At 35.8% G+C, this 27,645-nt stretch overlaps 1 protein-coding gene across 1 annotated transcript in view; it reads left to right on the top strand.

Moving 5' to 3' along the window:
* ADGRV1 (adhesion G protein-coupled receptor V1) overlaps positions 1-27,645 on the top strand; it is a 322,278-nt gene that overhangs the window by 100,176 nt on the left and 194,457 nt on the right. Inside the window, 14 exon segments of the mRNA XM_049769107.1 lie at positions 66-245; positions 3,758-3,921; positions 6,428-6,521; positions 9,157-9,235; positions 9,333-9,471; positions 9,908-10,049; positions 10,891-11,153; positions 13,111-13,286; positions 14,540-14,664; positions 16,562-16,719; positions 16,816-16,962; positions 17,534-17,641; positions 21,440-21,704; positions 22,695-22,814. Of these exon segments, the coding sequence (XP_049625064.1) occupies positions 66-245; positions 3,758-3,921; positions 6,428-6,521; positions 9,157-9,235; positions 9,333-9,471; positions 9,908-10,049; positions 10,891-11,153; positions 13,111-13,286; positions 14,540-14,664; positions 16,562-16,719; positions 16,816-16,962; positions 17,534-17,641; positions 21,440-21,704; positions 22,695-22,814 (2,160 nt within the window).

Below are 27,645 nucleotides of genomic sequence, written 5' to 3' on the forward strand. Positions count from 1 at the left end.
TTAAAGTATTTAGAATTTAATGTGAATTGTAGTTCCATTTTTGTGTGGTTCCTGTCATTTTTTAGGAGTTCCACCAGCAGGAATTGCCCTACTTGATGCTCAAGGATATGCAGCTGTCCTGACTATAGAAGCCAGTGATGAACCACATGGAGTTTTCAATTTTGCTCTTCCATCAAGATTTGTCTTACTGCAAGAGGCTAACACAACAATTCAGCTTTTCATCAACAGAGAATTTGGATCTTTAGGTTTGTATTATTCTAGAATAAATACGGTTTTCAGGAAAAATTATTTTAATTATTTAACTTATTTATTTAGGGGTTTTTCTTTTTAGTCATATTTGGCAGTGTTCAGGGCTTCCTCCTGGCTCTTTGATCAGGGATCAGATCATGCTTTGGGCCCTTGAGTGGTGCTGGATATCAAACCCTGATTGCCTACTTGCAAGGCAGGTACCCTACTTGTTGAATTATTTCTCTGGCACACAAAAGCTTTCTAAATACTTTTTAAAGTACTTTAAGTACTTAAAATACTTAAATACTTTAAATTAATAAATGAAATCTATTACTAAACAAGAAGCAAGTAGGATGCAGCAAATACAGTTTACCATTATTGATTCAAGCAGGACTTTAACTTTTTTATTATTAACAATTATTAACAATACATTAATAATAAATTATTAACGGCATCTCTATTATTTAAAAAATAAAGGCCTTATTTACCACCACACAAATTCTCTGTAATTATAAAACCTCACTAACATGTGATAAAAATAGGCTTTGTGTGAATTCACAACCTATGGGTAGGCTTGATCTGGGAAGATACTACTTCATAATCTTCTTATCCTTCTTCTTGTACCAGCAGAGAGACACAGAAGCAAGCAGAAACAAGACAGAAGACCTTCTAGAGGTCTAGGATTAGAGAGCTAGCATATTATTAGTTGTACTTTTTCCTCTTAGCCAAAACAAGTCACACAGACAAACTGAACACTACAAAGGCAAGGCAAGATGTCTGTTCATAGCGGGCCTCACTAAGGTAAAGGACAATGATCTATAAGAAGAAGTGAAGAAGCCATTATGTAAAACTATTTGTTTCTAGTAATAGTAAGATTAATAAGATGCCTCAAAAATGAGGCATTGTCATGTCCCTTCTGTTTTCATAACCAGATCTGTGCCATAAACTGAATAAATTAAAGAATCTTGTGGGGGTACCACTGAAAAAGTTCAGTGGAGAATCCACCCATCATCTCTAAGAAAAGAACTATTATGAAAAGAGAAGCAGTGCCTGCAATTAAGTTAAGGAATGTGACCCATCATAAAAAAAGGAGGTGGCAAAGTGTGAGACCAGTCGTTCTGGAAGCGTGTACCAACTTAAAAATATTATATTAAAATTTTATTAAAACATCATGATTTACAAAGTTATTCAAAGTTGTGTTTTAGATACACTTTGTTAAAGCACCAACCATGCACCAGTGCCTTCATTTTTTTCCCACCAGTTATCTCAGATGTCCTCCCTCTTCTCTCTTCTCAGCCTCTCGCTTTGAGAGGCACATTTTTAAGTTTGCATCTCTAGACAATGGATTTCTAAAATTATGTGACCTATACAAAATCTTGCCTGGAAAAGTGAGAGGTCAGATCAAAAGCATGACATTCTATAACACTCCAGCCATATTTTTCTACTCTTACTAAATGGGCTTAGAAGGAAAATTTATAAATGGGACTTAAGCTTGTGGTCTGCTGTACTTATGTGACTCTTAGCTAGCTGCTAGGAATATGCCATCTTTGATTTTGATTTGAGAAAGAAACAGCCTAAGAACAAATTTTATTCTATGACCTCAGACTTAAAGTGGGCCTAGTGACATTAATCATCAAGGCTAAACAAAGTCAACTCCTTTCTAGTCTACATTTGACTAATGATAATCTGTTTGAATGTACATCTAGTATTGATGCTTTCTAGAATTAAAAATAAAAGTAACTAAGTAAACCTCTCATTCCTCATTTTGTCATTAGAGCCCATTTCTGATCATTTGAATACTTAGTTGCATCCAAATATGGTCAATAGGTTTTGCCAAAAACACATCATAAATGCAAGGCCACAAGACTTGTCAATTATGCGTCATTGAATCATAGTGTATTTCCCAAGTCTGCATAAGCCTGGCAATATATTAGCTACCAGATCCTGGCAAAAATATGCACCTTGATAGCTGTGCAGATCTATGAGATACTCTATTGCTACTGAACAATCATGATTTCAGGTCCTCATTTATTGATTATGCCTGCTGGATATCGACCCCTTTGCCCTGTCAGGCTCCAACTACTGCAAATGTGGGAGTACAACTCACATCAACCAGTAAGCTTGTAACCAGATATTATCATCAGTGGTCAAGAGCAACACAAACTGAAGCTCACAGACTTTGTGAATAAGGAAGTAGCTAGTTCATCTAATGTTAATGGATAAAGACAAGAGTCCATGAAGAACCCCAAACACATCAGAGCTTTCTAAATTCCTTAATAAAGATTTCAAAGTAGCAATAGTAAAGATGTTCACTAAATTGAGAAGAGATAACAATAGGAGAAAACTCCAACATGGAAAGAGAAAATATGAACATATGATAATATGTAAAAAAATTATTTAAATACAGCAATTAAAATAAAAAATACAGGAGGGGGTCTCAGTGACTAAATTAGGCAGGTATTAATTAGTGTACTTGACCTGAGGTGGAAGAAATTACCAAGAGAGAATAGAACTGAAAAGTATTTTAAAAAGTGGAAACATAAATATAGAATAGTCAGAACAGCACCAAGAGGAATAACATTTGTTTCATAGGCATTCAGATGCAGAAAAAAGAAAATTATTGGGAAAATTATTAGTTGGAGAAATTAAAAGAACTTAATTATTCTGAAAATAAAGACAAAGACACAGATTCAGAAAACTCCAATAGTTCTCAACAAACCTACATCCTGTATGCTGACTGAAAAAAAAAAGACATCAAAACAAGTATAGTCCTATCTGGTTAAGTATCACTCAAATTGAAGAAGTAATACAAATCACTGCAAGAAATATTAATAGGTGTTCTCCGAAAGACAAAGAAACCTTATTGTAGATATGGGGAAGAAAAAGCAGATGGAATCTGATCACTACACATTTGGCAGATATCACAAAATAGTGGAAGAAAGTAGTCTCAGTAACAAACCATTGCAAATGCAAAGAATCTATATAGAAATATGTTCATCAAAATTTGATTAAAGAACTCAACTCATTGGATCTGACCTATTTTTTATTATCATTTGTGCATCAGTATTTTATTTATTTGGGGTTTGGGCCATACCTTGTGGTACTCAGGACTTACTCCTGGGTCTGCTCAGGGATCACTCCTTTGATTGTATCGGACTTGGGTACATACAAGGCAATTTACCTTTCCTATCTCTCAGACCCTGTGTTGTCGCAAGCCAGCTGAGTCAGACAGCAATGAGAGGGGCTTCAGTGTTATTTGTTAGGAAGATAGGAACGAGGAGTTGGCGAAGAGCGGGACTCAGTTCCAACTACTCTTGAGTGTATTTGGTCTCTGATTACCCACTCTTCTCCCACTCCTTGCTCCCATCCTCCTAACGAATAACCCTAAAGCCCCTCGCAGTGTTGCCCAACTCAGCTGGCCTGCAACACTGTGTATCAGTATTAACAAAACTTTAAATTAAAAAATAAGGGCAAACATATCCTTAAAAGGTGATAAACAATTGTAAAATCTTTTTCCCAACGAACTTAGGAGCAATCAATGTCACATATATCACGCTTCCCGGAATGTTCAGTCTGAAAAATCAAACAAGAGGAAACTTAGCTGAACCAGATGTTGACTTTGTCTTCATAGTTGGCTCTTTGATTTTAGAAGAAGGGGAAACGTCAGCAGCCATCAACATTACTATCCTTGAGGTAAATGTACTAATGCTATTTCACTATTATTTTATTCAACCTTAATATAGGAAATGAAAATTGATGGTCATTCTAGGGCCTTTAATTATGCTAATTATAGGGGTGTCCTATTATTTTTATTAGAGAAATGTTTTGTGATAGAGGATTTCTTTAAAACAGTCCTTTGAAAGATGGCAGTGGCCTCAGAGTGAATACTCCACGTAGTAGGGCTTAGAGTTTTAAACAATTGAATCAGCAGTTTGGTGTAGGCTAGAATCTGTGATGATAACACCTGCTAATCTAGATAAAGCAAGAAACTTACTAAAGGCTTATAGTTTACAATATTATTGTGATTAAACACAAAGTAAACATTGGACACTGAAATAGTGATTTGGATAACTTTTCCTTTCATGGAATCTTCTTTTCATTTTCACAAAATCTTTTATTTAGGGCTCAGGATTTCAGCTATCTAAATACATTTTGAAGAGGTTTATGAAAATAATAATTATGAAGAAAGTAACAGATGGCAGATGTGTGAGTGATGGGAGAGAGAAACAATATAGCCTTAGAAAAATTATTTTCAACTACCACGTATTTTGAGAGTTCTGTTTAAAAAGTGTTGTATTTTCTCAAAAGCATTTCTTTTAACTTTGAAAATATTAAAACTAAGGGTCAGAGCAATGGTACAATGGGTCAGGTGTTTGTTTTACTTGCAAAAGACCCAGGTTTGGGGCCGGATTGGTGGCACAGTGGTAGGACATTTGCCTTGCATTTAGCTGACCTACGACGGACCATGGTTAGATCCCCCAGCATCCCATATGTTCGCCTGAGCCAGGTGCTATTTCTGAGCACATAAGCAGGAGTGACCCCTGAGTGTCACCAGGTGTGGCCCCAAAACAAAACGAGCAAAGGCCCAGGTTTGATCCCCTGTACCCCATATCATTCCCTCAGCCTTCCAGGAGTGATCTTGAGTGCAGAGCCAGGAATAAGTCTTGAATACTGCCAGATGTGGCCCCCAAACCAAGAAAGAAACAATTCCCTCACACCCCTAAATTATAATCAGTGTAAGCCTTTTGAAGTAGTAAATTTTATTTGGTTAGTTACTCTATATAATGACCTAATAAAATATATAAGAATTTTAGTCTTAAGCTAAAAGATGATATAATGTCTTTGTGACATATAGCACAAAGTATGATAAAACTGAGGCAAGCCAGCTTTTGTGTGCACAAAATCTGATAATGTGAATTAATATATTAAAGTTATAACTAGATAGCCATAAGACTTTTAGTTCCATCTTATTTCTTCCTAGGATATTGTACACGTTTATGATCTTGAGTAATCCGAATTTAAGAGGCTGAAGACCTGTATAACGAGAACTAAGTCTCACTGGAGCTCCTGTGGCTCACTCTCTGCGGGGAGCCGGCTTTTATTTGCCTTACCCTCATTGCTTCCTATAGTGCCTAAGATTGTTCAGGGAGTATGCCTTTTCATTTCCCTGTCACAGAGACATACAAAAAGTGAATAGTAATAGTATATACAACACACATGCACAGAGTTAATCATTCCACATATGGAATTTTCGGTTAGTTCTCAGGTTTCAAGTACTTGTCTTATTTTCATTGATGTTATGTTTTGTGCACTAGTGAAACATAAAAGTAAATTAAAATTAGTTCTTGCAAATAGCTGATACTTCTGTGTTTAATTTGAGAGCCTTATCTAGGTGTGCTCGGGTGCTCAGGGGACTAGGAAGTGAACCTGGGCCTCTGGCATGCAAAGCATGTGTTTTGAGATATCTTCTCCCATTCTTTTTTGGGGGGGCCACACCCATTTTGATGCTCAGGGGTTACTCCTGGCTAAGCGCTCAGAGATTGCCGCTGGCTTGGGGGGACGATATAGGATGCCGGATCGAACCAAGGTCCTTCCTTGGCTAGTGCTTGCAAGGCAGGCACCTTACCACTAGCGCCACCTCATCGGCCCAATCTTCTCCCATTCTGTTATTACTCCTTAAGCTTCTCTCAGGCCCACACACACTGCACACATTATTTTAAATTATTATTACGATCCTCTTAGGAAGCTATTATTTCTCCTATTATGAAAATGGTGGAAGCCTAAATCACCTAACCTCGGTAGAATTTGGTAATGGAGCTCCTTGATTGCGAAGCCTATAATTTTCATGACACCATTTTAATGCTCATTTAAAACTCAAAATATCAAAGTATTATTAAATATTTTACTTATGTGATTCTAAAATGTATTAATCAAGGTAGCAATTGATTTAATAATAGCAATGCCATGTGGTGATCCAACCTAGTAACTTAAACAGTCAGATATAAGCTTAAAACTTCTATTTTCAAATTTGTATGTTTTCTATGATTATGTGCATTTTCATGTTTTCTATACATTATTTAATGTTTACATGTATAAATATACATATATTACATGTATACTTATAAGTTAAAATAAGTTAATTAAAGGTAGTTTCTTTGATAGTACAATTATAAGTATTTAATGGATATAATTTTTGCAGGATGATATACCAGAACTAGAAGAATATTTCTTTGTGAATTTAACTTCTGTTGAACTTGTCATGGCTCCTTTAACTTCATTTCCTCCTAGATTAGGTATGATGGGTTTTTGTTTCTTTTGCCTTCATATTAAGTAAATAATAATTAAAAGTAATTATTAGAGGTAATTAGATGTTAATTTCATCCATATTTGAAAATATAATAGACTTTTCAGATTTAATTTGGAGACTAATTATTTCAGTATTGTTCATTGAACAGTATAACACATTAGGAATTGTATAAAATTATTAAATTTTATAATGATTCATGAATTTGTAATCAAGGTTAAATACATTCTCAGATATTTTCTTATAAAATTTAACTAGTTATATTTATTGGCTATTTAAAGCACCATTGATTTTATTTAATTGCTTTTAAGTTGGGCAGAGCTTTTGCTTGTTGTATTGTATTTCCTGTTTTTATTGACCTTTATTTCTTTTTCATGCTTTACAAAGATACAGTTAATGTAGCACAGGCTGAAATTAAAACTAAGATCTTAGTATCATTTAATGCAGATTACATTATAAAGATACATTCCTATTTTGAAAGAACAAAATCCCATTTGCTGTACAGACATTTAATGCTGGGAAATTTGTCTGAAAGTCTTAGGGTTGATGGCTGATAAGATGTGGTTTGACTAGACATCAAGTTCCTTGGTTAGAAGATGCTCTGGGCAGAGGGAAATTAGTCTTCAAAAAAGGATGGACGTATATCATGAGCAGTGATCTGAGATCTGTGGGTTCTTTCACTTCTGAGGCCCCCTAAAACTTTGAAATCCTAATGAGAATTATACACATCTACTGTTTAGAAATTGTTATTACTTGAAATTATTTTTTGAAAATAATTTTTTGTAAAAGAAATACTTAATTCTAATATTACTGATATATACATCAGTAATGATAAGCTGATTAATGTCCCACACTAAAAAAATTAACCAAATGCTGCATATTTCTTTCATATTCATATAACAGATAATTTGTGTGGGTTAACTTTTCTGTTTAGTGCTTCTAATTTCCCTGCTTAAAATGTTTTGCATGTTTGTGCCCAAATTCTTTGTGTCTTTCCATTATACAGGTGAAGAAGTTGAGGCTAAGAGAAGCCTAGTGGTTTGCCCAAAGTAAGGCAGCTAGGGGGTGGTGGATGGGGTTTCTTGCTTGATTTCCTGGCCTGATAGGCAGAAACTTTGATTTATTCCTCCTTTGGTAGTGTTCTTCATTCAGAGAATTATATTTGCCTCTGACCCAGTCACATACCCTCTGAAATTAAAAAGATAAAGGAAGAAATATTTAAAAAATAAAGTAGCCAAGGGTCTGGAGAGATAGTACAGTAGGTAAGATGCTTGCCTTGCGTACAGTTGACCCCAGGGTTATCTCTGGCACCACATTTGATCCCCTGAGCACTGCCAGAAATGATTCTTTTTTGTGTGTGTGTGTGTGTGTTTTTTGGGTCACACCCGGCAGTGCTCAGGGGTTATTCCTGGCTCCAGGCTCAGAAATTGTTCCTGGCAGGCATGGGGGACCATATGGGGCGCCAGGATTCGAACCGATGACCTCCTGCATGAAAGGCAAACGTCTTACCTCCATGCTATCTCTCCGGCCCCCAGAAATGATTCTTGAGTTCAGATCCAGGAGTTACCCTGATCACTGCTGGGTATTACCCAAAAACAAATGAATAAGAATAAAAAAATATAAAGTAGCAAAATGAATAGAGGTAACTAAAGTAGGTAAGCTGTTTTCCTTTAATTTGGTTGCTGAGATTCAAACCATGATACCAGATATGGTCTTCACATATCCCCGGAAGAGTCAGAAGTAAGCAAGTTGTGCATTCCTTGCACATGGCTGACCTGGGTTTAATCTCCAGCATCCCATTTGGTCCCCTGAGTGCCAGGAGTGATTGCTGAATGCAGAGTCAGGAGCATCATTAGGTGTGGTCACCCCCCAAAAAACCCATGCAAAATGTTTTCTGTGATCTTGTACATTTTAATTTCTTACTCCCTTGTCTCTTTGCTTCTTTGTTTCTGGCCACATCTGCGATGGTGCTCAGGGCTTATTCCTGACTCCTTGCTCAAAGATCACTCCTAGTGGGCCTTGGAGGGGGACCATAGGGAGTTCTGAGAATCAAACCCGATTAAATCATGTGCAAGGCAAGTGACCTACCCACTATTCTCTCTTTCACTCCTATGTTTTTATTTGTGGAATTTTCTTTCTTTCTCTTTGTTATTCTTTGTTTTTTGAGGGCAGGAGAGTGTGCACACCCAGCAGTACTATGGACTCCTCTCAGCTAAGTGTTGGAGAGCCTTATTTTTTTTCCCTGCTATGTTTGGGGCACTTTGCAGTTCCTGGATTGATCCTGGATCTTCTGTGTTCAGTCATCTCCCTGAGTCATTACATTCAAAATTCTTCATTTTCTACCTCTCTTAGCTAGATTAAAATAATAAAAATAAACTAAACCCTCAATCCTTATTTCATACTGTCATCCTGTTATCAGTTGATTAAATTCTTCATGTCAGCAATTCTTAGCAGAAAGTTTTCTTATTCAAGAATTACTAATTTTTTAAAACATTTTTTGAGTCATGCTTATATTATCATTGCTAGGAGTCATACAGTCTCAAAGGCCTGGTTTTTAATTTATGTGTTAGTTTTTTCAGTGTCTTATATGTATTTAAAATATGTTTCTGTGTTTTTTTTTTCAGATTCAGAGAGGTCAACTGCACAGATTATTATTGATGCCAATGATGGTGGTCGAGGCATTGTTGAATGGCAACAGAGCAGGTAAACCCAAGCATGAGTGAAAAATCCTTTCCTCAATTTCAGAGCTTTACTACCAAAGAAAATCTTAAAAAGAAAACAATTCTTTGTTTTATTGTAGACTTGCAGTTAATGAAACCCAGGGGAGTTTGACATTAGTTGTCCAGAGGAGCAAGGGAGTTCTTGGCCTTATTTCCTTGTTTGTGTATGCCCAGAATTTGGAAGCACAGATGGAACTGGATTACATCTTCACTCCAGTGGTAGGCTCATGATTGATACCGATCATCTATATGAATTAGTTTTTAATCATCATTTCTTAAAAATGGGTCTCTATCAATGGAAAAAAATCTTGACGTAATGAACTATTATTATATATTTAAATTGAGATAGAAAATTTTACAAGGGTGCGTATTTACCTTCATTATCTTAGTAGAATATAAAAATCACATTTTAGGGGCCAGAGCAGTAGTGCAAGCAGTAGGGCATCTGCCTTGCACTCGCTAACCTAGGATGGACCATGGTTCGATCCCCTTGTATCCCATATGGTCCCCCAAGCCAGGAGCGATTTCTGAACACATAGACAGAAAACTATCTCTGTTTATTCTGCACATTCAAAGCTTTATTATACTTTTTTTCAAACATGTTTTGAAAATCTAAATCATATATTATCTTCTCTTTCTCAAAATTTTTGGCCAGATTCTTCATTTTGCTGATGGAGAAAGGTATAAAAATGTTGATATCATAATTCTTGATGATGATATTCCAGAAGGAGATGAACAATTTCAGTTGATTTTAGCTCATCCTTCTCCTGGACTGGAATTGGGGGAAAATACAACAGGTAATAGATAATTTCTTTTATATAGCTCTCCTGCTTTCATGTAATAGTTTTAACTTTGGGGGATAATCACCAACCTTGTAAAGTGGTTATCAAAATTAAGTTATTTATTATATACATTAAGCTAGCTTTAAGTGCTTAATGATTTCTTCAATTACTTTCAGCAATAAAAAGTAGAAAACTTGTATTTGAAGTGTATGCAACTTCGCACGTAATTTAAACTTTTAACATTCCTAATAATGTTTTTCCTTGTCTTTTTTAAAGGCTATCATGCCATCTAGAAAACAGTAACAGCATTATTTTTATTCCATCAATTTTATACTTGTTATTTTATTGATAACTTTAGGAAAATATGAAATAGTAACAGTTATGACAGTTATCATTGTCTTGTTTCTGGTTGTAGTGGCAGTTGTCTTGTTTTAGAATTAAACCTGATAAACTATAATTAACTTCTGAGAGACTTGAGACAACATTCCTTTTATTCTAGTTACTGAATAATTTTTTTTTTATCATGGGTGAGTATGGAGTTTGTTTCTATTTGGGGGGGGGCAGTGCCACACCATGCAGCTCTCAGGGGTTACTCCTGGCTCTGTGCTCAGATATCACTACTGGCTCTGGAGAAAATATGGGACTCCGGGTATTGAACCCGCATCTGTCCTGTGTTGGCCGTGTGCCAGGCCAACACCCTACCACTGTGCTACCACTCCAGTCTGAGTATGGAGTTTTATTAAATATTTTTGTTTGTTTCTTGCACAGGTGGACTGGGCAAGAGTTGCCTTAGTTTTCAATGAGGCATATACATATTTAACCTTAGTAACTACTGTAAATGTTTTGAATTTGACAGCATTCATCACTATCCTCGCTAATGATGATGGCCCTGGAGTTTTATCTTTTAACAACAGTGAGCATTTTTTCCTAAGAGAACCAACGGCTCTCTATGTACAGGAGAGTGTTGCAGTATTGTATGTTGTTCGAGAACCTGCACATGGACTGTTTGGAACTGTGACAGTTCAGTTTCTTGTAACAGAAGTGAATTCTTCAGTAGAGTCTGAAGATCTGACTCCTTCCAAAGGCTATATCATTTTGGAAGAAGGTGTCCAATTTAAGGTACAGTATGAACTGACAAAAGATGATTATATTGGGGCCAGAGCGGTGGATCAGTGGTAGGGTGTTTGCCTTGCACGCGCTGACCTAGGATGGGTAGTGATTCGATCCCCTGGCGTCCCATATAGTTCCTCCCCACCAGGAGTGATTTCTGAGCACATAGCCAGAAGAAGCCAAACCCCGAGTATCACTGGGTGGGACCCAAAAACCAAAAAAATAGATAAAAAAAAAGATGATTATATTTTGGGAGCACAATGATAGTACAGTGGGTAGAGCAAATGCCTTGTACATAGGTGACCCAGGTTTGATGTCTGGTACTCCAGGAGCGATCCCTGATTGCAGAACCTGAGTAAGCCCTGATCATTGCTGGGTGTGGCCCAAAAGCAAAATAATTAAAACAATATATAGAAATTATATTTATTACTTACAAAGTAATTTTTTTTTTGGTTTTTGGGTCACACTCGGCAGCGCTCAGGGATTACTCATGGTCTACCCACAGAAATTGCTCCTGGCAGACTAAGGGGACCATATGGGATGCTGGGATTCGAATTACCATCCTTCTGCATGCAAGGCAAATGATCTACCTCCATGCTATCTCTCCGGCCCTCCAAATTACAAAAAGTAATTTTTAATTAAAAGAAATACCCTGGGTTCTAAGGTATATAGAACAACACGTAGGCAAAACACTCCATGACATTGAGACTAAAGACATCTTTAAGGAGGAAACAGCAATCTCCAAACAAGTGGAAGAAGAGATTAACAGATGGGAATATATTAAGCTGAGAAGCTTCAGCACCTTAAAAAAATAGTGCCTAGGATACAAGAGACACACACTGAATGGGAGAAATTATTCACCCAATACCCATCTTATAAGAGGCTGATATCCAAAATATACAAGGCACTGATAGAACTTAACAAGAAAAAAGCATCTTACCCCATAAAATATGGGGAGAAGAAATGAACAGTCACTTCCTCCAAGAAAAAATACAAATGGCCAAAAAACAAATGAAAAAATGCTTCACATCACTAATCATCAGGGAGATGCAAATCAAAACAACCATGAGGTACCATCTCACGCCACAGAGACTAGCACACATCACAAAGACCAAGGACAATCAGTGCTGGTGAGGATGTGGGGAGAAAGGAACTCTCATTCACTGTTGGTGGGAATGCTGGCTAGTCCAGCTTTTATGGAAAACAATATGGAGATTCCTCAAAAAAACTGGCGCATATATTCAACCATACCACATGTAGGGATATACCCTAGGAACACAAAAATGCAATTAAAAAATCCCCTTCTCAGACCTATATTAATTGTGGTGCTTTTTACAATAGCTGGACACTGGAGACAACCAAGATACCCTTCAACAAATGAATGGCTAAAAAAACTGTAATACATACAGACAATGGAATATTATGCAGCTGTCAGGAGAGATGAAGTCATGAAATTTTCCTATACTTGGTTGTACATGTTATTTATTATGCTGAGTGAAATAAGTCAGAAGGAGAGATAGACATAGAATAGTCTCATTGATCCTTGGGTTTTAAGAAAAATTAAGGACCTTATGGTAATAATCCCCAGAGACAATAGAGATGAGAGCCGGAAAGACTGGCTCACAATATGAAGCTCACCACAAAGAGTAGTGGTGCAGTTTGTGAAAAAACTACACTAACAACTGTAATGACACTCTTAATGAGAGAAGTAGAATGCCTGTCTCAAATACAGGCAAGGGTTGGGAAGGAAGGGGGGTGGCATTGGTGGTAGGAATGGTGCACTGATGAAGAGAGGTGTTCTGTTTAAGACTGAAACCCAACTACAAATATGCTTGCAATATATTAATAATAAAATACAGGGAAATTATGTTTTTCAAAATATTATCTGAAAGACAAAATTAAATTTTTCTTATGTGTGTAAAAAGTACTGTACCTGATTTATTATACCTTCTGGTTTTGATTTCAGGCCCTCCACATTTCTGCTATACTGGATACGGAACCAGAGATGGATGAGCAATTTGTTTGCACATTGTTTAATCCAACTGGAGGTGCTAGACTAGGGGCACATGTTCAAACCCTGATAACAATTTTGCAAAATCAAGCCCCTCTGGGACTATTCAGTATTAATGCAGTTGCTAATAGGTATATATAATATATATATTCATAAGAAAATTATAACTTCTGAAGCTAAAACATAAAGTTCAGGAAGATATCAATCTCTGAAAACCATAGATTTTCACATAAATTCTAGTGCAGTGGTGAGCAACCTTTTTTTTTCAACTGAGCCAAATCTTGCCAAAACTGCGATTGAAACTTACTTTGAGAGCCACATTTTTAAAACCGAAAATACATAGGATGGTACACTGTTCAATAAGTTTTTATTGAGAATATTCTGCATGCAAGTATCCATATAGGTCGGGAGGATACAAATAACACAACTAATAAAACAAAAACTTTAGAACGATAGTATTTATCGATAATGTTAAATTCCGTAAAATTTGCCTTACAATGTAGAGAAAATTACATCCTGACAATGACTGACAAAGTCACAAACACTAACATGAACATTGGCTTTGGTTCTGATCAGAGCTGTGTGGAGCTGGCCGCCGGGGCTGCACACAAGGCGAGCACTGACAGAGGCTAAGAGCAGAGTCCTGACTCCTGGAGCGGCCGCCCCGCACACAGAACAGCCGCATTCAAAAGTGTAAAGAGCCACATGTGGCTCACGAGCTGCAGCTTGCCGACCACTGTTCTAGTGGCTCTCAAGAGGCCTAATTCCTCCCACACATGGGAAGTACATCAACAACTGAAAAATTTTCCATAAAATTATGTATTGGAATTTGCATTTTCTCAGAGGACACATTTTATGGTTAAAACCTGCCCCTGTTTTGTGTTTTCAGTAATAACAGAACATGAGAAATAATGTAATTATGTTTACTAGAAAAATCAAATAATTGACTTTTCAAACATATGTCAGTATAATTTTAGTTTTAAAATTCTTTCTGGATATTGAATAATAGTTTTCTTCTATCTAGTACTTAGTTGCTTCATTAATAAAGTAAGAATTTTCTGAATCATCTTTTCTCTGAAAAACAATTTTTCTTTAAGAAACAAGAATCATGGAGCTTTATTATTTAAAAACTGTTTAGTATGTCCTTTTTTATTATGTAGGATAAAATTACTTATTATTGGCTCTTATGGTCAAAGTATCAATGTTGCATTTGTGCTTTGAATAACATTTTTATAAGTGTATGTTTTAGCTTTAGAGTCTAGTTTTTCTACTAATATAATCTGGTGATAGATTGTACCCTTTAGTCATACAAACAAATATATGCCAGAAACATGAGTCTATAGGAATTCAAATCATTCTGCTTTCCACACTCTATTTTGTTTAGAGACATCTCTATTGACATTGAAGAAGCCAACAAGACTATCTATTTAAATGTGTCGCGTACTAACGGCATTGAATTGGCTGTGAGTGTGCAGTGGGAGACCATATCTGAAACAGCATTTGGCATGAGTATGTTTAGATTTTTATGAGACAAAATTCTATAACCAAAAAGTATTGCATGTATAAATTTTATATTTTTGCCCTGAACTATAAACTGTATTCTTCATATCCATTGGAAATGGAAACAAATTTTTTTACTGTACCCAAAATATTTATTTAGTTCTTCTTGTGTAACAAACATAAGACTAAATTCATGGAAACTAGAATCGAGGGGTGATAGCTATAAATAATCTAGATTGAAGAGTTTAGGCACTTTCCTTACACTGGTGTTCTGGTTGCATTCTTGGTGTTGTCTTTGACCTTATATCTAATTTCCTTAGCAATAATAATTGTGATTCGTGAGCACAGAGCCAAGAGGAGGTCCTGAGCACTGCTAGGCATGACCCAAAACAATAAATAAAAAAATTGTATATACCTAAAAGTAATGTGAATTTCTAAAACAGAATCTTCAACTATTAGGAACTTAACAAAGTGTTTCCCTGGGGTATCAATGTTCGAAGCTCAAATATAATTCGGAAAACACCTGTTTTGGAGAATGTTTGGGAGAAAGTGGAAAGAAAAGCAGATAAGTGGGGGGAATCTTTAGAGTGGGCTTTGAACTTAAAAGAAACAGTAGATATCGAATTTTTAATGTTAGTTAATACTAGATTGTTAACAAACTTGAACTTTACTACATATGTCTGTCTGAACTTACATGATTTGTCACCATCTGACTTATTTCCTCTTTTTGCTTTCTTTTCTTTCCTTTCCTTTTCTTTTTTTTTTTAATTTTTTTTTGCTTTTTGGGCCACACCGATGATGCTCAGGGGTTACTCTTGTCTATTCACTCAGAAATTGCTCCTGGATTGGGGGACCATCAGGGACAACAGGGGATTGAACCACAGCTCGTCCTATGTTAGCGCATGCAAGGCAAACACCCTACTGATGCACCACTGCTCAGCCCCATCTGACTTATTTCACTATCTGATACAAAACAAAACAGCAATTTGATGATAAGGATAAGAAAGGCAGTACCAGATAGGAAGCAGGATTATTAGAATGGGAAGAAGGGGTCAATGGTATTTAAAATAAAAGAGAGAAACTAGAATTCTGGTGTCAAATATGTAGATGTTAATTTATAATAATGTGCAACTGAAATTTATGGAATTTTATAAACTAATGTTTACTAATACAAGTCCATTGAAGAAAGAATTTATAGGTAAAGAATATATCATTGGGGCCGGAGAGATAGCATAGAGGTAAGGTGTTTGCCTTTCATGCAGGAGGTCATCGGTTTGAATTCCGGCATCCCATATGGTCCCCCGTGCCTGCCAGGAGCAATTTCTGAGCCTGGGGCCAGGAATAACCTCTGAGCACTGCCAGGTGTGACCCAAAAACCACAAAAAAAAAAAAGAATATATCATTGGTGTTAGTTTCTTTTAAGGTTTAATGATGAGCATATTTCTCTTTAAAATATATCTAGTATTTATTTGCAAATACATATTGAAAAATTTGATATAGAGCTCTAGCTTAAGTTTTTCTTTTATTTTGGTTTTTGTTTTTTGGTTCACTCTCAGCAGCACTCTGGGTTACTCCTCTGTACTTGAAATTACTTCTGGCAGGCTCCGGAGACATATGGGATGCTATGGATCATACCTGGGTTGGCCACTTTCAAGGCATAGGACCAACTCGCTATTTTATCATTTTAGCACCTAGATTAATTTTTATTGCTTTAAAGATTTATTTATACTTGCTATTTTTAATTTGCCTAGCTTATCTTTCTCATATATATGCACAGTTCTCACACTTACCTTGAAAGGATCTTTAGGTGTTTAGTTATGAACTCATCAGTCTGACTATTTTAATGATGAGTAGCTTATATAAAAAAGGTATAATGCACTAGTAAATAATTTTTTGTGTTTTTCAGGGGGAACTGAGGTTGTATTTTCCATATTTCAAAGTTTTTTTGATGTATCTGCTTCTGGCTGGTGTTTCTTCACTTTGGAAAATTCAGTATATGGTATAATGTTAAGAAAATTGCCTTCCATTATTTACCGATGGCAAGGGATTTTTACTCCAGTTAAGGTAAATGTCACTTATATTACATACAGAAAGTCAAGTGTGAGTTATAAATTTTGGATGCCTCCTAAATCATTTCTAATCTTATTCCTTATTTCTTAGGAAATACACATAGAAAATCCTAAAAGCTGTGAGGCCTTTAATATTGGCCTTTCTCCCTACTTTGTCATTACTCACAAGGAAAATAATGAAGAAAAGCCTTCTGTTAACAGTGTATACACATTCACTTCTGGATTCAAGTTAATTCTGGTAAAAAAACCAACTTCACCTTTTCAGTAGAGGTATTAAAGTATCTGCATAGCAAATGAGAAGTGAGTTGAATGGGTGGAAAAATACTGGTTCTTGAATGATGTGGTAAAATGCATTTTAAAAAGGTGCAGAACTGTGTGCTGGAGTGAGAACATAGTGGATAGGGCATTTACCTTAAACATGGCTGATCTGGGTTCTATCCCTGGCATCGCATATAGTCCCATGTGCCTGCCAGTAGTAATTTCTAAGTGCAGAGCCAGGAGTAACTCCAAACTTGACCCCAAACTTAAAAAATATTGAAAATTAAATAGAAAAGTTAAAAATAAAAAATAGTATTTGTAAGTATGATTTATATAGAAAAGAATCACGTTCTTTGTTATTTGGAAAAGAGCTGTTTTACAGGTAGATACACTAGTCAGGTATTTTAGTGCATGAGTTATTTTACTTTTTTGAAATGATACCTAAGAAATAAATATTTAAGTATTTGGATTATTTTCAAAGTTTTAAACTTTATACACTATTATGGTATTGAGTCTTCAGTTCTTAAAAAATGTCTTTCCTGTTCTTACAGGTACAAACAATCATTGTTTCAGAAAGTTCTCAAGTAAGATATTTTACCATAGATGGGCAAGATTATTTAATTGTTGGAAGTCAAAGAAAAGGTTCTGAATTAACTCAGGTTTGATTTTTTTTGTGGTCTATTTCTTTATGACAGAATGATTGGAACTTAGTAAAGATGTGCTCTTTAATAAAATGTTAATTTGAATGTGATAAAGTATTAATATTAGGTGCAGATATTGATTAAATTTAATTTTTATTCAATAACATTATAAATCATGTAATTTCTTTAGGAGTTGGACAAATGCAGTTTTAACCATGATTATTTAATTAGAATATAATTACATTTGAAAACTTGGAGGAAATTGTACAATGTATGAAATAGTATCATCAGAAGTTCATGATTAACTTCTTTTGTTTTGTTTTGTTTATGTTTATGTTTTGGGGCCTCACCTGGCAACATTCAGGGGTTACACCTGACTCTGTTCTCAGAAATTGCTCCTCGCAGGCTCAGAGACAATCTGGGATGCTGTGGATCAAACCTGGGTTGGCCACGTGCAAGGTCAACTACTGCTGTACTATTGCTCCAGCCCCTCATGATCAACTTTATTTGTACTCATCAAGCCTCCATAAATCCTCTATTTTTCTAGTAAACTATATGTTTTTATTTAATCATTAGGAATTATAAAATGATTCATGATTTAGTTTCAGGCATTCACTGTTACAATGCCCATCCGCTCAATTCCTGTTTCCCTGTACCAGTGTCTTTACACAAACTATTTTATAATCCCATAATACTTGATAATGTTTCTTTTCATACTTTTGGGGGGATTTACATTCGGCAGCACTCAGGTTACTCCTGGCTCTACGCAAAGAAATCGCTCCTGGCAGGCTCAAGGGACCATATGGGATACCGGGATTTGAACCACTGTCCTTCTGCATTCAAGGCAAACAAACACCCTACCTCCATGCTATCTCTCTGGCCCCTCTTTTCATACTTTTTCTTTTTTTTACCAGACTGGAGATCAGTCATTGCCTTACATCAGTTAAAATCTGACTAGACTTAAAATCTAGTCTTAGCTGCCCTTCCTGTTAAAAATAGAGGCAGCACGTGAAAAAATATTCTCATCACTAATTATCAGGGAGATGCAAATCAAAACAACAATGAGTTATCATTTCACACCACAGAGACTAATGTGCATCATAAAAAATAAAAACAACCAGTGCTGGTATGGATGTGGAGAGAAAGAAACTCTCATTAACTATTGGTGGGAATGTAGATTGGTTCAGCCTTTGTGGAAAATAATATGGACATTCCTCAGAAAGCTAGAAATTGAGCTTCCATATGACCTAGCAACTGCTAAGAATATACCCCAGAACACTAAAACAGTAAAAAATGCCCTCTACTCTCCTAAGTTCAGCACAGAACTATTTTCAATAGCTAGAATCTGGAAACAACCAGGTGCCCTACAACAGATGAGTGGCTAAAGAAACTGCTATACAATGGAATACTATGCAGGTGTTAGAAAAAAATGAAGTCATAAAATTTGTTTGTACATGGATAAACATGGAGACTATTATGCTGAGTGAAATGAGCCAGCAAGAAAGGGATAGACAAAAAATAATCTCGCTCATTTGTGGGATATAAGAAAAACAAGAGATAGTATGGCAGTAATATCCAGAGACAATATATATATTGGGCTTTTTGGGTCACACCCAGCAGCGCTAAGGGGTAACTCCTGACTCTCTGCTCAGAAATTGCTCGGGGGACCATATAAGAATGCTGGGATTAGAACCACCATCCTTCTGCATGCAAGGCAAATGCCTTACCTCCACGCTATCTCTCTGATCCCAGGACACTGATATTTTGAACTGATTGTTCTGGACAAGAACTTGGTGCTGAAAGTGGAGAAACTAATATGTAAAGCACCCCTCCATTAACAATAGTGCACAGTGTTAATAGGACAGAAAGAGAGAGAGAGAGAGAGAGAGAGAGAGAGAGAGAGAGAGAGAGAGAGAGAGAGAGAGAGAGAGAGAGAGAGAGAGAGAGAGGAGAGAGAGAGAAGCACTTTGCCTGCCCTAGAGCAAGGCAGGGATAGGGGTGTGGAGGTGAGAGGGAAATGTGAGATATTGGTGAGGGGAAGGGTACACTGGTAAAGGATGGTGTACATTGTAGAACTGAAACCAGCAATGAATAACCTTGGTATTTAATAAAGCAAATAAAATAAATAGAGGCAGCCCTTCAGTAAGAATATTTTAAACCACAGTGTCTAAAAGTGGGGAAGCGAGTAACTTCTAGTAGTGCCTAGGATCCTTTATATTAGTGTTGAGGGTGACCAGGACCAATTCTAGCAGTTTTAAGAGACCATACGGTTCTGGGACTTGAACTCAGGGTCTCTTGTTCATGATGGACTATGCTTTACCATTGAGATTCAGCTTCAGCCTCATTTGAGGGTGGGGGTGTTGGACCATACCAAGCCATACTCAGGGGTTACTCCTAGCTCTGGACTCAGATATCACTCTTGGCAGTGCCGTGGGACCATATGGAATTCCCCATCTGGAACCTGGGTTGACTGTGTGTATGCAAGGCAAATACCCTATCTGCTGTGCTATCGTTGCCCCTCATTTATTTCTAACCTGACTTTTCCTTGCCCAATAGAGGAACTCATCATTTCTCACCTCTATTATTACTTGTGATGTATCTTCTATTTAGTAGCTGCATTGACCTTTTAAATGTATTGAATCATGATGTTTTGTATTAAAAACCTACGAAATAGTTTTCAACTAGACCAAATAAGTTCCTGAATTCTTTAATATGGGCTACATTTGCCTGATTTGGCCATTTCTTGATTTTCACAGAATAGTACTCTATTATACTGACTGTCCAGGAATACTTATTAAATGTTTCTTTTGTTCTATAATGAAACCCTGTCATAAGTTATGTCATCTTAATGAATACTCTGTCATGATCTCATATTTGCAGTTTTATCTTGTTTTCTGCCATTTCTAATAGCCTTAAAATTTGGATTAGGTTTTATTTAGGTTATGACAAATTTTTAGTCTATACAGGTTTATCAGATTTTCATTATTTCTACTTTGTTTTTTGTGATGCCAGAGATTGAATTCAGATTATCTTTGTACAGGGCATGTGCTTTAGCACAGACCCATGTATATTCTCAACCCTGTCATGTTTTGTAACTTAATTTCTCTAATATACCTGTAATTCTCATATTATTCTAAATACTCTATCATGGAAATAATATATTAATTTAATTATTGATGTATTTTTTATTTTTTGTAATAGCTAATAAAAACCATAAAGGAGAAGTTACTCTCTCTATAATTCAAAGTGTAATGCTAGGTCAGATAAGGTTCCCAGTTGTTGACTGGATAAATATAATTCTTTGTGAAACTGACTAGATTAAATAAGAAACAGGGTTGATTTTGGATGTTATTAAAATTTAAATGTATTAATCATTAACCCAAAACCTTGCATGCATTGCCACCTTCAGGACAGAAAGAAGAAAGTTTCTAGTTTTACTCTCTTGCTTGAGTAATGATACCAGAAAATTTTTATGTGGTTCTATATTTTCCATACTAAGTAGTCCCTTCTTATTTTCTTTCTCCTAATGTCATTGACCCAGGCTCAAATGCTTACTTGAATTTATTTATTTCAATTTTTAAATTTATTTTCTAACTGATTTTCAAATAACTGTATTCATTCTACCTGCATGTACAAAATAAATAGAAAAAAGTGGAAGAAGACATAGTGAATCCAACAATTTATATTTTTTCACTAATCAATATGTCCTTTTAACTAAATGAAAGGATCCAGGTATCATAAATATATGATACCAGTTAAATTCTCAGAAGTGATGAATTTCTAGTCATGCAGTTTCCTAATTAAAATTCCTAACAGGTTTTCCAGTGGAATGGAGGCAGCTTCGTGTTTCATCAGTTACTACCTGCCCAAGGTGTGCTGAGCATGGCATTGTTTACCAGAGGAGGTTCTGTGTTCTTAGTTACTTCCCAGGATACTGCCAGGCCAAATTCCCTGTTATTCAGATGGACTGGCAAAGAGTTTATTAACTTTCAAGAAGTGCCAGTTCATGGGACAACACAAGTGGAGGCTTTGACTTCAGGAGATGATACATACTTAATCTTTGCCAAAGCGTTGTCTCTAGGTAAGAAGATAGTTTCATAATGTATTTGGTTATGATGACCATCTAGTCTTCATAGGGTATGTTTTGTATGCAAGTACCCTTACAATAATTTTTTGCAAATTTGCAGCATGTTTTCTCATGGATAATTATGACTTTCAGATACAAATGTCTTTTGAAAAATATTTTAATTGTTATATCTTTAGATGTTCTAACTACTAAAATTTTACTATAAAATTAGGTGGATATGGGGCTAGAGTGAGAGTACAACTGATAGGGTGCTTAGCTAATATGGAGATTGCTTGGATTTGGTCCCCAGAATCCCATATGGTGCTCTGAATATCATCCTGAGTAATTCTTGAGTAATTCTTGAGTACATTCAGTAGCAACTCTTAAGTACTGCTAGATAGGTATGGCCCCAAAACCACAAAAGAAAAAAATTGGGTGGATAAAATGAAAGGAAATACTTGAAAAGATTTATACCCTGTATATTTTGTATTTGTGCATGTGCATGGATAAGTGGTAGAAGGAAGAGGAGTGATAAGTGTGTTTTGAGAAAACTGCTTTAAAATATTCTCAGAAAGGTTGCACTGGTGAGGGGTGGGTGTTCTTTTTATTTTTTTTATAACAGAAACAAACTACAAATATGTTTGTAATCATGGTGCTTAAATAAAGATATTATTTTAAAAAAAACTCAGAAAATGCATATGCTTTCTTTTCCCTGGGGGAATTTCATAGATAAAAATTCAACAATCCTAAAAGTAAAATATCTGTCACATTGACTAAAAAAGCACATACTTAGTGACTAGGTTTGTATTTCACACGGTAAATGCAAAATGGCTTTAAAATATTTTTAACTTCTTTGAGAAAAAAAATAGAGATTTTTTTGTTCAACTAAAGGAAGTCTTAGTCTTTTCTAAAGTTAAATTTAGTATTATATATTTACTATTTAATTTTGTCTTTTGCTCCCATGTAACTTTTGCTTCAGAGTTGCCTTTTATTCTGTTATTTTAGATCATGATTCAATTGAGATTTTTATTTGGGAGAGAGGAGAGTCTTCTTTCAGGTATTTTCAGTCATTGGATTTTGCTGCTGTTAAGAAGATCCACACCTTCACACCAGCTTCAGGAATAGGTAAGGGTTTTAAAATTGTTAACTATTCAAAAGGCATTTTAAAAGGTAAAATGATCATAAATGCATTGAATTAGCAGTTGTATCACATTGCCAGACTGCATGTAAGGATATAAGACTACTATCTTTAGAATAATCTAAGAAATCCTGGAATTTCAAGAAAACTAATACTTTTATCATATATATTGCTCTAGGGAAAGATTAGATGACTAAAAGAATATGAGGGGCATTAGTACAATGAAAGAAAAATAATGTTTTGGGGGAGTGGCACACCCAGCAGAGCTCAGAGGTTACTCCTAGCATTGGTACTTGGGGGACCATCAAAGATATCGGGGATCAAACTCAGAATGGCCTCATGCAAGGCAAATGCCCTTCCTGCTCCTGCCTGTTGTGGCTCCAGATAATGTGTTTTTGTGTAGAGAAACATAAAAGGTGATATGAATGCACGTGTTTTTAAAGTATGAATGCATCAGAGGTTGTGCTTACTTTTAAGAACTTAAAAAAAATACAAGAAAAAAAAAAGATTGAGACAGTTTACAGAAGTTGAGTACATGAGGCTTAGATTTCAATCCTAGCATTCTCCTCTCTCCCTCTCCCACCCCTACATCAGGCATACTTTTCCTTTGAAGCCCTGAATCTTCTGTTCTGCTCCTCATCCCCTCAGATAATTTCTCTTTCTTTACATTACCAGCAAGCTGAGAGGTCATAAATATGTGATATTATCTTAGATAAACAATTTGAGTTGCTTTTCTATCATTCACATTGACTCACTGATTATGTATCACTCATCATATTTGTTGAAATTTCTCTTGTCCTTTAACGTTAAGAATTGATCATTTTTGCTTCCTTTATACTTGAAGCATAGTTCAAGTGGACTAACTCTATTTCTACTAGACTAACTTATTATAATTCAAAATAGTTGCCTAATGAATGTTTTTAAGGATGACAGTGCTGCCTGAATGGGCCTTTAATTGAAGTTATAGAATTCCTTTTAAAGATCTTTAAAAAAATAGAATAGGTGCACTTTTTAAAAGAATTTGTGAAAATTTCTGCCAGAGGCTTATTAAAGAACCCATTGTGAGATCTCTTTATTTCCTTTGTTTCTGTGACTTGAGGTTGTAGAAAGTATGAAAAGATTGTAGGCAATTATTTAGAATGGCTTATTATAGATCCCCTGAAAGCTGAAATTATGCATTAAATAATATTCAAGAACTTTCTTATTTAGAAAGTGTCAAATATTTTATTAAAAGTAATTGATTGGAAAGATGACTATGAGGGTTACATATTTATTCTGGCTAGTGACTTGACAGAGATTATTGAGGAGTGACTGAATTCATTAAATAGAAGAAAAAGAAAAAAATCTGACAAAGATTACAAGAACATGTAAACATTTCCCTTCTTTCCTTTATTATTAAAAGCTTTTTTTAAGAACCAATTATGTATCAAGCAGTTCTTAGACCTTGAGCGAAGAAGGGTAGGAATCAGTGGCAGCATTTCTTTGCAGAAGTTGACACATAGTGAGGAAAAGAAACACATAAAAGAACACAAATAGATCTGTTAAAAGAGATGGCTACTATGGAAATTGCACTTCAAAATGGAGAGGGCTTAACTTGGCTTTAGGATGCCTAGAAAGCTTCCGCAGGGAAAATGATTTAATTGTGAATTATGGGATAGATAGAATAAAATGGGGCAAAGGCTTGGGCATGAGAAGAGTGCTTTTATTGAAAAAGTGATGAGACGAGAGAGGGACCAGGGAAAGAAATAAACTCTTCTCTCTCTCAATCTCTCTCAGTCATTCTCAACAGAAATTTTGAAGCTCATGGAAAGGAAGCTGATAGTAGATAGAAGATAAACTAGAGGCTCATGTCACACTATATAGACTGAAGATATTGAAAATGGTGGAGGGAAGCTGACACTCTTGTGGAGGGTGTGATATTAGAGTTGTCTGTATGACACATTGCATTAATAGTATGATGTCTAATATTAAAACAGTAAAAATCAAAGCAAATAAAACGAGGAATCTCTCTCCTCTTCTCAAAAAGAGGTTGGATAGTGGAATAGGTATTACAGGTAAAAACTTTAGAGAAGTAGATGAATTTAAAGATGTAATCATAAATTCAGTCTATTGGAGTTGATGGTACATTAGCCTTTAAGGTAAGTAGAGAGAGGATGTTAGAAATGAGCCTAGAATTAATGGAATGGAAACAAGGTTCATAACTAAAGTGGAATTCACAGGGAAACCCAGGATTTGGGGGTCAGAGGTAATAGACAAGTGCTTACAATAATAATCAGAGATGGTTTTGAGTCATATGCAATCATGGTACAGATTACATATTTCTGATTGGAGTTTAGATGAAAGTCATACATTGTATGTTCATATAGTCAGAGAGTCATTTTGCTACAGAAAGAAGAACTTGCTTAAAAGGGACCATGTGTTGTGAAAGAAGGGGGCTTTCACCTGAATGCCACTTTATTTATTTTTAATTATTTTATTTTATTTATTTTTGGAATTTCTTATTTGTTGTTCTGAGGGTCCTTCGGAGATTCTCTACCAGTCTGGCTGATGGTTCCATTTACTCAGGTCCTGTGGTCCTGGGGATTATTTGGCTTTATTTTTTGTTCGCCAAATTAGGCATTCCCAAAATGTTCCCTCTGCTGTATTTCAGAGCAGGAAAGTCCTGTCTGGCACCAGGAAGTCTGATCTCTTTAGGATGAAAGAAAGACCAAGCAGCAGGTATCACTTCCCCACTCAGGAAATGCTGTTTGTAAGAATTCTTTTTCTTGGTAGTTTCCCTATCCAAGTCAGCATTTCAGAGAGTTCTGATCACTCTTATTACACACTCCATCTCCAAACACATGCTCCTTTCCCATGCCTAATTACCTACTATCACAATATTAATTGAGCTATTTTCCCAAAAATTGAGGCTGGGTACTTTTTATTCTGTTGCAGATTCCTTGCCTTGGTTTCATGACTTTTAATAATACAAACGTCTGTTTTTCGAAAAGTTGTAAGCAGATTTAAGACTCTTACATTTTCTACTTTGAAAAGCTATCTATGTAATGCTTTTTCAAAGTAAATCAGAGTACAAGTTTATATTTCTAAAAAATTAAGGTATGTAGTGGTTGGAGTGGTGGCACAAGCAATAAGGTGTCTGTCTTGCACGTGCTAGCCTAGGACAGATCATGGTTTGATCCCCAGCATCTCATATAGTCCCCCAAGCCAGGAGCGATTTCTGAGCGCATAGCCAGGAGTAATCCCTGAGCATCACCGGGTGTGGCCCAAACCCCCTCCCCCCATTAAGGTATGTAATCAATGATGTATACCCTCAAGTGATTTTTCTAAGACCTTAGAATAATTTTAACTTGGTGAAAGCTATATGAGGTGTTTGCTCTGCACTGAATGTCTCCAATTGTAAAAAGCTTTATGAAAATGTATGTTTGTGCATAGTAACACCATTCTTAATGTTTAAGTTTTAGGTAGTATTTACTAAGCTAAATATTTTTTTCTATTTTTTGGGGGGGCTCACACCCGGCAGCGCTCAGGGGTTACTCTTGGCTCCATGCTTAGAAATCGCTCCTGGCAGGCACGAGGGACCATATGGGATGCCAGGATTTGAACTAATGACCTTCTGCATAAAAGGCAAAGCCTTACCTCCATGCTATCTCTCTGGCCCTTACTAAGCTAAATATTTTATTGTGTGCAAGGGTAAGGGTATGGGAATTCCATTGTAACCTACAGGCTAACCACTGAGAACAGACTCATGGGTTTTAGTAATGTGTTATTTAAGTGTATAGTCAATTTTTGATAGGATTGACTCAGGACCCATGCCTGGTAAGTCACAGAGAAAGTTCTTGAGGTTTTATTCTGTAGTCTGGAATCCCATAAACATAAAAAGTGCTTGATCTGTGTATATCAGTGATCTCCTGGGAAGTGCTAATATACATTAAAAAAAAAGGCAGACTAGTTTGCACTTAGGTTTGCTTTATACAGACCATTCATTTTAGTCAATGATTTATGGAAAGTTCTCAAGTGATGATTACTCAAATATCAACTCTGGGCAATTATATTTTTTGAAGTGTTTGTGGAATGTCTAAGTATGCCAGATACTGGATAAGCGTTTAACCAGACACTCAGTAGCCTGAAGATTTCTGGTTTTTGTTTTTGTTTTTACCTTGATTTAGCTCTTTTTTTCCTTATTGTTTTCAGAGTATATTTTTTCACCAGTGTCATCATATTTCAATTTATTTCTCTACTAGAGTTTGTGCACAATTTGTGCACAGGTGTGCTTTTTGTGTACCTTTCTCTATACTTTCTTTTATCCCAGTATTATGTCCAGATGGTTTCGACAGATATGCAGCATACGGGTTAGCTCCCTTCTTCTCCTTGTCTCTATAGATACAGAACATGATATTTTTCACAACATTCATCAAGTTCCCCGATCATCAAATAGTGACAAGGGTATATTTCAGATAACTAGAGTGCACAGGTTGCATTTGGGAATCCCACATTTGATCTCTTGCACCTGAGCACTGTGTCAATAATAGGCCTTGGACACTCTAAATTTTTTTAGTTGAAGTTATTAAAGAAAAAAGTTATCTCTAATTGTTATTGAATATTAAACTAAGAATAAAACATCTGATATAGGGATATTAAGTATGTCTTAAAGAACAAGCATGTATCTAACATTTATAACATGTTTTGTATTTAAATTTAAATGCCATTTAGTAACATTTAAAGTTATATACTTCTATGTAGTATTTACTTTATAATATATGGAAAATTTGGTTTATTTGTTTATTTTTGGGTTTTGGGTGCCACACTCTTGTGCTCAGC

This window comes from Suncus etruscus, chromosome 2 (assembly GCF_024139225.1).
Source record: "Suncus etruscus isolate mSunEtr1 chromosome 2, mSunEtr1.pri.cur, whole genome shotgun sequence".
Taxonomy (NCBI): Eukaryota; Metazoa; Chordata; class Mammalia; order Eulipotyphla; family Soricidae; genus Suncus; species Suncus etruscus.